Source organism: Leuciscus leuciscus (assembly GCF_965113295.1).
Source record: "Leuciscus leuciscus genome assembly, chromosome: 20".
Lineage (NCBI taxonomy): Eukaryota > Metazoa > Chordata > Actinopteri > Cypriniformes > Leuciscidae > Leuciscus > Leuciscus leuciscus.
The window spans coordinates 38,269,911-38,281,850 of NC_138744.1; the positions used below are offsets into that span (position 1 = coordinate 38,269,911).

General features: G+C 34.5%; 1 protein-coding gene and 2 long non-coding RNA genes across 6 annotated transcripts in view; 2 read left to right on the top strand and 1 right to left on the bottom strand.

Moving 5' to 3' along the window:
- Positions 1 to 1,889, top strand: part of LOC309484018 — a 28,803-nt gene extending 26,914 nt beyond the window's left edge. Inside the window, exon 2 of the long non-coding RNA XR_014200709.1 lies at positions 1,802 to 1,889. This is a non-coding gene — a long non-coding RNA (uncharacterized lncRNA). The remainder of the gene's footprint in view (positions 1 to 1,801) is intronic.
- Positions 1,890 to 2,035: 146 nt separating this feature from the next.
- On the bottom strand, positions 2,036 to 11,284 carry LOC309484002 (uncharacterized protein). Of its 4 annotated transcripts, none has more exons than XM_082150143.1 (9): positions 11,183 to 11,229; positions 10,342 to 10,414; positions 10,091 to 10,231; positions 5,617 to 5,700; positions 5,167 to 5,223; positions 4,992 to 5,093; positions 4,781 to 4,891; positions 3,610 to 3,744; positions 2,036 to 2,785 (listed from the first exon to the last, which is right to left on the bottom strand). In XM_082150143.1, the coding sequence occupies exons 3-9, from the start codon at positions 10,229 to 10,231 to the stop codon at positions 2,684 to 2,686; spliced, it is 732 nt and encodes a 243-aa protein (XP_082006269.1). In that variant the 5' UTR covers positions 10,342 to 10,414; positions 11,183 to 11,229; the 3' UTR covers positions 2,036 to 2,683. The 4 variants fall into 4 exon arrangements, with proteins under 4 accessions (XP_082006269.1, XP_082006270.1, XP_082006268.1 ...); XM_082150144.1 differs by lacking the exon at positions 11,183 to 11,229 and adding an exon at positions 11,101 to 11,118; XM_082150142.1 differs by lacking the exon at positions 10,342 to 10,414 and having other exon boundaries at positions 11,183 to 11,284.
- LOC309484016 overlaps positions 11,266 to 11,940 on the top strand; it is a 2,942-nt gene continuing 2,267 nt past the window's right edge. The window contains exon 1 of the long non-coding RNA XR_014200707.1: positions 11,266 to 11,344. This is a non-coding gene — a long non-coding RNA (uncharacterized lncRNA). The remainder of the gene's footprint in view (positions 11,345 to 11,940) is intronic.

Consider the following 11,940-nt stretch of genomic DNA (forward strand, 5'->3'; position numbering starts at 1 on the left):
GAACTAGAGGAGCAAGAGGAGCTAGAGGAGCTAGAGGAGCAAGAAGAGCTAGAGGAGCAAGAAGAGCTAGAGGAGCAAGATGAGCTAGAGGAGCAAGAGGAACTAGAGGAGCTAGAGGAGCAAGAGGAGCTAGAGGAACGCAAGGCTCCTGCACTCTTAAAAATAAAGGTTCCGAACGGGCGTTTTAGAACTGAAAAAAACATTTTTGGTTCCGAAAAGAACTTTTTTTGTGTGTGAAGAACATTTAAAAAAATTCTAAAGAAACTTTTGAAAAATGGGAAGATTCCATGGAATGTTCTTCATGGAACCATCGATGCGAATTAAGAACCTTTATTTTTGAGAGTGATTGTTGGTTTGAATTGGTCAGTTTGGTTCTTTTGTAATATATTTAAACCTCACATTAAAGCATTTGTTATGTGCACGTTCAAAGTAAGATCTGTCATTTTGAAAATGCTGTTATGTAGCGATTAAACGACTGATGTTTTGGATTGGTTGGGATATTCTTAAAAACATTTTATTTTTTTAATATACACTCTTAAAAATAAAGGTTCATTACACTGAATTGATGGTTCTGTGAAGAACCTTAAACATCCATGAATCTTTTCATCGCATGAAAGGTTCTTTATAGTGGAACTATGTTCTTTGGATTAATAAAATATTCTTTACACTAAAAAATAATAAAAATGGTGCTTTTAAGAACTGATCTCTGAAAGGTTCTTTGGGGAAGCAGAAACTGTTCTTCTGCGAAAAAACCCTTTAAAACCTTCATTTTTAAGAGTGTACAGAATTAACTGAATAATTTAGACATGATATGGGTGTGAAAGAAATATCCAAAATTTTAACAAAGAGCTTTGAAAACTGGTTTCCACAGCTGTAAAATACATCAAATTAATAAATCCAAATGCAAAAAATATGCAGAAAATCAATAACTCTGAACGGGCTCACTGAATCAGTAAAAATCAGTAATAAACTATAGAATAGACTGTTTGGTAAATAAGGGAAATGTAAAATTAAACCTCATATATGGTGGATTATTACAAGAATCCAGAAATAAACTAGAGATATATGTAAGATGATATATCGCTCACTAGATGTTGAGGACACTGTCCTCTAGTGGTGAAGCCGGAGGGAAATCTGATCAATTTGGTTTATGTCAAATGAAATGGTTCAATGATTAGTAACTATCATTCAGAGTAAAAACAGTGAAATATTATTACAACTTAAATCATCTGTGTTCTATGTGAATATACAGTAAAGTGTAATTTATTCCTGTGATCAAAGCTGAATTTTCAGCATCATTACTCCAGTCTTCAGTGTCACATGATCCTTCACAAATCACTCTAATATGAGGATTTGATGCTCAACAAACATTTATGATTATTATCAGAGTTGAAAACAGTTGTGCTGCTTCATATTTCTGTGGAAACTGTGATATATTTTTATTTTTCAGGATTCTTTGCTGAATAGAAAGTTGAAAAGAACAGCATTTATTTGATATAGAATCTTTTGTAACATTATAAATGTCTTTGTCACTTTTAATCAATATAATGCATCCTTGCTGAATAAGAGTATGAATTCATTAGCTTATTTTATACAATTTAGAATTTATACATTTATAATAAAGTATTAATTTGTTTTGTTTTTTGTCTTACTAATCCCAATCTTTTTAATGGGAGTGTATGACAGTTTCCACATATGTTTGTAAAAAAAAAATATGAAGCAGCTGAACGGTTTTCAACACTGATAATAATCATAAATGTTTCTTGAGCATCAAATCATCATATTAGAATGATTTGTGAAGGATCATGTGACACTGAAGACTGGAGTAATGATGCTGAACATTCAGCTTTGATCACAGGAATAAATTACACTTTACTATATATTCACATTTCATATTTTACATTTTAACATTTCACAATATTACTGTTTTTACTGTATTTTTTTGTCTTAATTATTTCAAACTTTTGTCTGCGAGTGTGAGATGCTGTGAGACGGCAAATACACAAAATCCCTAAAGAATAAACACACTGCTTCTGCTGCTTCCAAAAATCAGTTTATTAAAATATGCAAAGTTTCCACCCAAAGGTCTTCATTGCATATTATAATAAATAGATTTTGTGTGTTTATTCTTTAGAGAAGTGCTTTATCTGATCGCACACCGGCCTAAAGTTTCTGGATATTAGGCTACTACTACTGGTCAAATTACAACAAAATCAACAACAACAACAACAATAATAATAATAAATGAACTTTAAAATGGTTTACACAGCTGACACATATATATGTACATAAACATTCAAATGCATTAAAAAGAAAACAAAAAAAAACTTAAACAGTTATATTGCACAGAAGAGGATGATGTATGAGACTGAGGGAAAGTCCTGGAGAGCAGAAGCTCCTCCACACACTCAGTTCAGTGTGTGTGAATGAGTTTCTCAGACACACACACACTGTTTTCAGTCATGCAGATACATAGTTCAATCTGACACAAATCGTGTCATAAACATCCTAAAATAATAGTTTCTGATAGCAAGTCTTTCTGATAGGAAGTTCTGTAGACTGTGGATCGACTGATGGAGATGTACACTACTGAGGGCCCTCGACTGAGCTCTGGCAGCCGATCACACACAGGCACTGAAGCTCTACTTTAGAGCATAGATGTATCTGGAACACAGTTCTGGTCTTAGACTTGGATGGATCTTCTGTTGCGATGCAGTTCCTCTATCCATCTCCTCTTGTCCCATCTCACAGCAGAAGCTCTAGAGAGCGTGGAGCGTCGCTCGTCCTGCAGAAACACAGAAACACTCTCATTTTCTCATCACACACACACTGCAGCATCAGCTCTCTTCTCACAGTGTCTGAAACGCTTCGTTTGAAGATTCAGTCTCTCTAAACCCCGCCTCTCAGAGAGCTGCTCTGCTCTGATTGGTCAGATGGCTCAGTCTGCTGTGATTGGTCAGAAAGCAAACGCTCATTATCATATCTGAATCTCAGCTCTTGACACACAGTGATACAAACAGTAATGATGGCGTGTGTTTTACCCATAGACTGTCAAATAAATATGAGCGTAGTGTGTGTGACGTCACTCGTAGTGTTTCTGAAGAGCATTTTCGAAGCTCAAAGTGGGCGGAGCCGGCGGTCACCATCTTGTTAGCGCGTCACTCCCGGATAAACGAAAATGTGCAGTGAGGCGGATTAGCTGAGGTGACGCTAACAGACGGCAGACGAACGGCTAGTAGTGACATCAGCGGCAATCCACCTGTCACTCAAGTGGCCACGCCCTTAATTATGCACAACTTTAAGGCTTAATATAATTTAAACGGATGAGTTATAAAAATATTCACCCCCTCACAGTCGTCATGAAGGACAACATTAGCTATATAGACCAAAACCACTTTTTGCACCAGACTGTAAACACGTTTATTTCTGCTGTAAAGTTGGGCATTTTAACATGAGGGTTTATGGGTAATGACCCTCTTCTGCAGCCGGCCTCTAGTGGCCAGTGGATGAACTGCAGTTTAATCATTTCAGTGTTGAGAGAGAGAGGGACAGGAAGGTGTCCGCTTGGCTTTACTGTATCAGTCTCGTCAGAGCGGACTCGACCCTCACCTCATAGGCCGGCGGGTCTGAAGACGGGAGCGGACTGTAGTAGGACGGGGGTGATGATGCGGGACGCTGGACGATGACATCACTGACCACATCAGGTGATACTGAGCTCATGTGGATCACCATCAGACGCTTCCTCTGCAGACGCACAGAAGATAAACACATAAACCAACATAAGGCAAGGCAAGTTTATTTATATAGCACATTTCATACACAGTGGCAATTCAAAGTGCTTTACATAGAAGCAATTAAAATAATAAAAAGAAATAAGAATAATTAAAATAGTTTAGAAAAATAAAATAAAAATAAGATTAAACGAACTAAATTTGATTAAGATAGAATTTAATGAAAACAAAAAATTTTACATTAATAATAAATTTGTATTTTATGCATTAGATTAATTAACTTAACTGTAGTTAATAAATTAATTAAACAGATTGATTCAAATAAAAATATATTAATAAATAAAAATGATTAAATAAATAAAATAGGAAAAGCAGTGTAAAATCAAAAATAAGATTAAGATAAAATAAGATAAAATACAACTTGATTTAATAAATAAAAATAAGAAAAGCAGCGTAAAAATGTGAAAATAAATAAATAATAAGTATTATTAAGATCACAATTAAGATAAATAATTTAATATTTATTTAAACTTTAAATAAATAAAAAATTATACATTACATTAAAACTTATTAAAATAAATAAAATAAAAATGTAAATAGAAAATAAAAATGATTAAAATAAATTAATAAAATTATTTTCGAAATAAATACAAATAAGAAAAGCAGTGTAAAAAATGTAATAATAAATTAATAAATACATTTTATTGAAATAAAATTGATTAAAATAAAATGAAAATTGATTTAAATAAATAAATTAATATTTTCTAAAAAATAATATGAATATATTCATATGAATGAATAAAACATCTAAGAGTGCAGTACAACAGTGAGTATAAAAAAAACAAGGATGTAATGTAAATATTTTACACATCTGTAATACTAACTTCTCACATTATAAATCAAGTCTTTGTAAATGAAAATATTTTGCTGCGTTTTAAATGTTAGGCTGGCGGCCCCTCACAAGCATGATCATATAGGGGTCGTGGCATTAAGAAGATGGAGGAACCCACCACTGATGATGCTGGAGATTAGAGGAAACACTGATTTACCGATTTGCACCAGCAGCACGACGTCGCGAAGATGATGACGGAGAGGAGGATCGCCACAACGTTACAGGCCATGAACGCGATCTCAGTCGAACCCAGAGCAGGGGCCAAAAACTACAACAACCAGATGAACCACAAACACCTCAATATTCATAAACATCAGTAATATATTCATTATTAGGACAGATGAATCTTATATCAAAGAGAGACTCACCACACGCACACTCGAAGTGACGTAGAACAAGAGGAAGAAGATGATGAAGACGGTCAGAGAGCTGAAGATATTGAACAGGTTCAGGACTTGAGCGGTGACAACCTGAACAAACATAATTCATAAACCACTTCTGCACATCAGATCATAACATGTGCTAAACGTGAGACGTACTGACCAGACACGGGTTGCGGGTACAGGCAGCGGTGGCTGTAACAACTCCATTAAAAATCAACTACAGACACACAAACAACATTACACAAGCCACAGAAATATCAGCATTATTCAGCATTCATTTACAGTTCAATACAGTGATTAACACTATCAAAACACTAGATCTGATTCTGCATCCTCCTGGAGGACAACATTTAGGAATAATTAAGATTTATTCATGTTTTTGAAAGAGTCTCTTCTGTTCACCAAGGCTGTGTTTATTTGATCAAAAAATATAGTACAAATTTGTGAAATATTATTCCAATGTAAATCAGCTGTTTTCTATGTGAATATATAGTAAAGTGTAATTTATTCCTGTGATCAAACCTGAATTTTCAGCATCATTACTCCAGTCTTCAGTGTCACATGATCCTTCACAAATCATTCTAATATGCGCTCGAAATAAAAGACTCACATAGCAAGCTGGTATTAAAAACAAACGTTCATATTTCCAAAAGACGAGTCCAAACGCCACGGCACCGGTCAGGATCTCCAGCCACTGACGGGTAAAAGACGAGATGTTTTTGTCAGCTCATAGCCACCAGCAGTACTAGTTAAGAGTGTTGATCATTAGTTAGTAGTGTGTATCAGCAGTTAAGAGTGTTGATCATTAGTTAGTAGTGTGTATCAGCAGTTAAGAGTGTTTATCACTAGTTAGTAGTGTTGATCAGTAGTTAAGAGTGTTGATCACTAGTTATTAGTGTTGATCAGTAGTTAAGAGTGTTGATCACTAGTTAGTAGTGTTGATCAGCAGTTAAGAGTGTTGATCACTAGTTATTAGTGTTGATCAGTAGTTAAGAGTGTTGATCACTAGTTATTAGTGTTGATCAGTAGTTAAGAGTGTTGATCACTAGTTATTAGTGTTGATAAGTAGTTAAGAGTGTTGATCACTAGTTATTAGTGTTGATAAGTAGTTAAGAGTGTTGATCACTAGTTAGTAGTGTTGATCAGTAGTTAAGAGTGTTGATCACTAGTTATTAGTGTTGATAAGTAGTTAAGAGTGTTGATCACTAGTTAGTAGTGTTGATCAGCAGTTAAGAGTGTTGATCACTAGTTATTAGTGTTGATCAGTAGTTAGTAGTGTTGATCAGTAGTTAAGAGTGTTGATCACTAGTTAGTAGTGTTGATCAGCAGTTAAGAGTGTTGATCACTAGTTAGTAGTGTTGATCACTAGTTAGTAGTGTTGATCAGTAGTTAAGAGTGTTGATCACTAGTTATTAGTGTTGATCAGTAGTTAAGAGTGTTTATCACTAGTTAGTAGTGTGTATCAGCAGTTAAGAGTGTTTATCACTAGTTAGTAGTGTTGATCAGTAGTTAAGAGTGTTGATCACTAGTTATTAGTGTTGATCAGTAGTTAAGAGTGTTGATCACTAGTTAGTAGTGTTGATCAGTAGTTAAGAGTGTTGATCACTAGTTATTAGTGTTGATAAGTAGTTAAGAGTGTTGATCACTAGTTATTAGTGTTGATAAGTAGTTAAGAGTGTTGATCACTAGTTAGTAGTGTTGATCAGTAGTTAAGAGTGTTGATCACTAGTTATTAGTGTTGATAAGTAGTTAAGAGTGTTGATCACTAGTTAGTAGTGTTGATCAGCAGTTAAGAGTGTTGATCACTAGTTAGTAGTGTTGATCAGTAGTTAGTAGTGTGTATCAGCAGTTAAGAGTGTTGATCACTATTTATTAGTGTTGATCAGTAGTGTTGATCAGTAGTTAAGAGTGTTGATCACTAGTTAGTAGTGTTGATCTGTAGTGTTAATCAGTAGTTAAGAGTGTTGATCACTAGTTATTAGTGTTGATCAGTAGTTAAGAGTGTTGATCACTAGTTAGTAGTGTTGATCAGTAGTTAAGAGTGTTGATCACTAGTTATTAGTGTTGATAAGTAGTTAAGAGTGTTGATCACTAGTTATTAGTGTTGATAAGTAGTTAAGAGTGTTGATCACTAGTTAGTAGTGTTGATCAGTAGTTAAGAGTGTTGATCACTAGTTATTAGTGTTGATAAGTAGTTAAGAGTGTTGATCACTAGTTAGTAGTGTTGATCAGCAGTTAAGAGTGTTGATCACTAGTTAGTAGTGTTGATAAGTAGTTAAGAGTGTTGATCACTAGTTAGTAGTGTTGATCAGCAGTTAAGAGTGTTGATCACTAGTTAGTAGTGTTGATCAGTAGTTAGTAGTGTGTATCAGCAGTTAAGAGTGTTGATCACTATTTATTAGTGTTGATCAGTAGTGTTGATCAGTAGTTAAGAGTGTTGATCACTAGTTAGTAGTGTTGATCAGTAGTGTTGATCAGTAGTTAAGAGTGTTGATCACTAGTTAGTAGTGTTTATCAGCAGTTAAGAGTGTTGATCACTAGTTATTAGTGTTGATCAGCAGTTAAGAGTGTTGATCATTAGTTAGTAGTGTGTATCAGCAGTTAAGAGTGTTTATCACTAGTTAGTAGTGTTGATCAGTAGTTAAGAGTGTTGATCACTAGTTATTAGTGTTGATCAGTAGTTAAGAGTGTTGATCACTAGTTAGTAGTGTTGATCAGCAGTTAAGAGTGTTGATCACTAGTTATTAGTGTTGATCAGTAGTTAAGAGTGTTGATCACTAGTTATTAGTGTTGATCAGTAGTTAAGAGTGTTGATCACTAGTTATTAGTGTTGATAAGTAGTTAAGAGTGTTGATCACTAGTTATTAGTGTTGATAAGTAGTTAAGAGTGTTGATCACTAGTTAGTAGTGTTGATCAGTAGTTAAGAGTGTTGATCACTAGTTATTAGTGTTGATAAGTAGTTAAGAGTGTTGATCACTAGTTAGTAGTGTTGATCAGCAGTTAAGAGTGTTGATCACTAGTTATTAGTGTTGATCAGTAGTTAAGAGTGTTGATCACTAGTTAGTAGTGTTGATCAGCAGTTAAGAGTGTTGATCACTAGTTAGTAGTGTTGATCACTAGTTAGTAGTGTTGATCACTAGTTAAGAGTGTTGATCACTAGTTATTAGTGTTGATCAGTAGTTAAGAGTGTTTATCACTAGTTAGTAGTGTGTATCAGCAGTTAAGAGTGTTTATCACTAGTTAGTAGTGTTGATCAGTAGTTAAGAGTGTTGATCACTAGTTATTAGTGTTGATCAGTAGTTAAGAGTGTTGATCACTAGTTAGTAGTGTTGATCAGTAGTTAAGAGTGTTGATCACTAGTTATTAGTGTTGATAAGTAGTTAAGAGTGTTGATCACTAGTTATTAGTGTTGATAAGTAGTTAAGAGTGTTGATCACTAGTTAGTAGTGTTGATCAGTAGTTAAGAGTGTTGATCACTAGTTATTAGTGTTGATAAGTAGTTAAGAGTGTTGATCACTAGTTAGTAGTGTTGATCAGCAGTTAAGAGTGTTGATCACTAGTTAGTAGTGTTGATCAGTAGTTAGTAGTGTGTATCAGCAGTTAAGAGTGTTGATCACTATTTATTAGTGTTGATCAGTAGTGTTGATCAGTAGTTAAGAGTGTTGATCACTAGTTAGTAGTGTTGATCTGTAGTGTTAATCAGTAGTTAAGAGTGTTGATCACTAGTTATTAGTGTTGATCAGTAGTTAAGAGTGTTGATCACTAGTTAGTAGTGTTGATCAGTAGTTAAGAGTGTTGATCACTAGTTATTAGTGTTGATAAGTAGTTAAGAGTGTTGATCACTAGTTATTAGTGTTGATAAGTAGTTAAGAGTGTTGATCACTAGTTAGTAGTGTTGATCAGTAGTTAAGAGTGTTGATCACTAGTTATTAGTGTTGATAAGTAGTTAAGAGTGTTGATCACTAGTTAGTAGTGTTGATCAGCAGTTAAGAGTGTTGATCACTAGTTAGTAGTGTTGATAAGTAGTTAAGAGTGTTGATCACTAGTTAGTAGTGTTGATCAGCAGTTAAGAGTGTTGATCACTAGTTAGTAGTGTTGATCAGTAGTTAGTAGTGTGTATCAGCAGTTAAGAGTGTTGATCACTATTTATTAGTGTTGATCAGTAGTGTTGATCAGTAGTTAAGAGTGTTGATCACTAGTTAGTAGTGTTGATCAGTAGTGTTGATCAGTAGTTAAGAGTGTTGATCACTAGTTAGTAGTGTTTATCAGCAGTTAAGAGTGTTGATCACTAGTTATTAGTGTTGATCAGTAGTTAAGAGTGTTGATCACTAGTTAGTAGTGTTGATCAGTAGTTAAGAGTGTTGATCACTAGTTATTGGTGTTGATCAGTAGTTTGACTAGTGTTGATCACTAGTTAGTAGTGTTGATCAGTAGTTAAGAGTGTTGATCACTAGTTAGTAGTGTTGATCAGTAGTTTGACTAGTGTTGATCACTAGTTAGTAGTGTTGATCAGTAGTTAAGAGTGTTGATCACTAGTTAGTAGTGTTGATCAGTAGTTTGACTAGTGTTGATCACTAGTTTAGAGTGTTGATCACTAGTTATTAGTGTTGATCACTAGTTAGTAGTGTTGATCAGTAGTTTGACTAGTGTTGATCACTAGTTAGTAGTGTTGATCAGTAGTTAAGAGTGTTGATCACTAGTTAGTAGTGTTGATCAGTAGTTTGACTAGTGTTGATCACTAGTTTAGAGTGTTGATCACTAGTTATTAGTGCTGATCAGTAGTTAAGAGTGTTGATCACTATTTAGTAGTGTTGATCAGTAGTGTTGATCAGTAGTTAAGAGTGTTGATCACTAGTTAGTAGTGTTTATCAGCAGTTAAGAGTGTTGATCACTAGTTATTAGTGTTGATCAGTAGTTAGTAGTGTTGATCACTAGTTATTAGTGTTGATCAGTAGTTAAGAGTGTTGATCACTAGTTATCAGCAGTTTGACTAGTTAGTAGTGTTGATCAGTAGTTTGACTAGTCAGTAGTGTTGATCAGCAGTTTGACTAGTTCGTAGGCTACAGTTGATCAGCAGTTTTACCCCCAGAACCGCCGGGTTGATCTTCAGGAACCCCGTCACTCCGGGCGCGTCTCCGGGCTTCGACTCTGTGATGTAAACGGGACACGCAGACTGATCCTGCGAAGCCGCAGAGTTGATGATCACTTCGACTTTTCTCGACATCTTTAGAGAGTGAAAGAGGTTTCCAGATCACATGTGTTTTCTATGCTGTCAGCTGCAGATAATTCAGTCATTGTTCACTTAAATTCTTTAGGTGAACAAACCAGACAAACCTGCGCAGTCGCTCCGATGACTCAAGACTTTCAAACACGCTGATCATCTAATTCATCCAATTCAGCTTTCGGTCTAAAGGGTTTAAGTTCATCTATTCAAATGACTGTTTTGTTTTATTCAGTGATGAGCTGGTTAGAGTTAATGGGTCACATCAGAGCTGAATCATTTATATTAGCAGCACAAAGACAAGCTCCAAACAACAGGAGTTTCCTTCATTCCAACACCTTTCCATAAAGTCTCATTTCTTAACATTAGTTAACTAACATGTTTTAACTTAATATATTTTAGTAAATGTCGCAATGAACATTAAGATTAATAAATGCTGTAGCAGTTTGTTCATTTAGTTCAGCAGTATGTTTAGCTAACGTTAACAAATGAAGCCTTTTTGTGAAAACTGGTAATGTCTTTAACCGACTAAATGAAGAAGCTTCCACATATAGCTAACTAAAGATATTTGGTAACACTTTACAATAAGGTTCATTAGTTAAAATTGGTTTATTACCTTAGTTAACATGAACTAAGAACGAAAAATACTTCTACAGTATTTATTAATCTGAGTTAATATTAATGTAAACATTCACTAATACATTATTAAAATCAAAGGTTGTATTTGTTAACATTAGTTAATGTACTGTGCTAGCTAACATTATTAACTAAAATGAACTAACGTTAACAAAGATTGGCAAATACAGTAATAAATGTATTGATCATTGTTAGTTCATGTTAGTTCATTAATGAACCTTATTGTAAAGTGTTACCAGATATTTTCTGACTTAGTCCTCAGCTTGAGATCTGCAGTGTGTAAAGTGTGTAAAGTCAGTGGTTATGTTGAGAGTTTACCTCGATGTTGCTGTTGTTCTTGTTCTGGTTCTTCTGTCATCTCTCTGTCATTCTTCAGGAGAAACTCCACCTATAAACATGCAGAGAATGTGTGTGTGTGTGACTGACGTCACAGATCAGGTCAACACTACAGTTATCATCTCTGTCCTGTAAGTTATGATGGTGAGCAGAGTTAATAACAATAACACCCAGACGATTACTCAAGCTCTTTATGGGGATATTGACTAATATTGCAAATGTAACTGAGACCAGCTAGTCATGTTAACCTGAGTCACGTGGTCTCGACAGTCTTAAAACACCACACACTAAAACAGGATTATGAAATGAACTCTAGTAATAGGCTACATTAAAACAAACTGTTGGCTACACCTTTAGTATTCCCGGGACCAGTTGGACACGTTGGAAATAAAACAGTCATAACTTAATATTTTTCTACTAAAACCATATTGTAGCCCCTCTAATCTGATCAGTTTTTAATTCTACCATGTTTTTACTGTGCTATTACTTCATTTACTCCCTTTTGTTACATTTCCCAAAATGAATTATTTAATTTTTTTGCTATTTAAAATGTTACAATAACTACATTAAAAACCAGCATGATGCAAGAAATATATATTTTTATCAATATTTGTCAGCGCGCAGAGACCCGTCACACAAGGCTATACAGCTGGTCATAAACTTGTAATATACTTTTTTTACACAAATGAATTCGCTCACTCTGGGTACAAAAATATGCCAAAGTAGGATTACAAAAACAC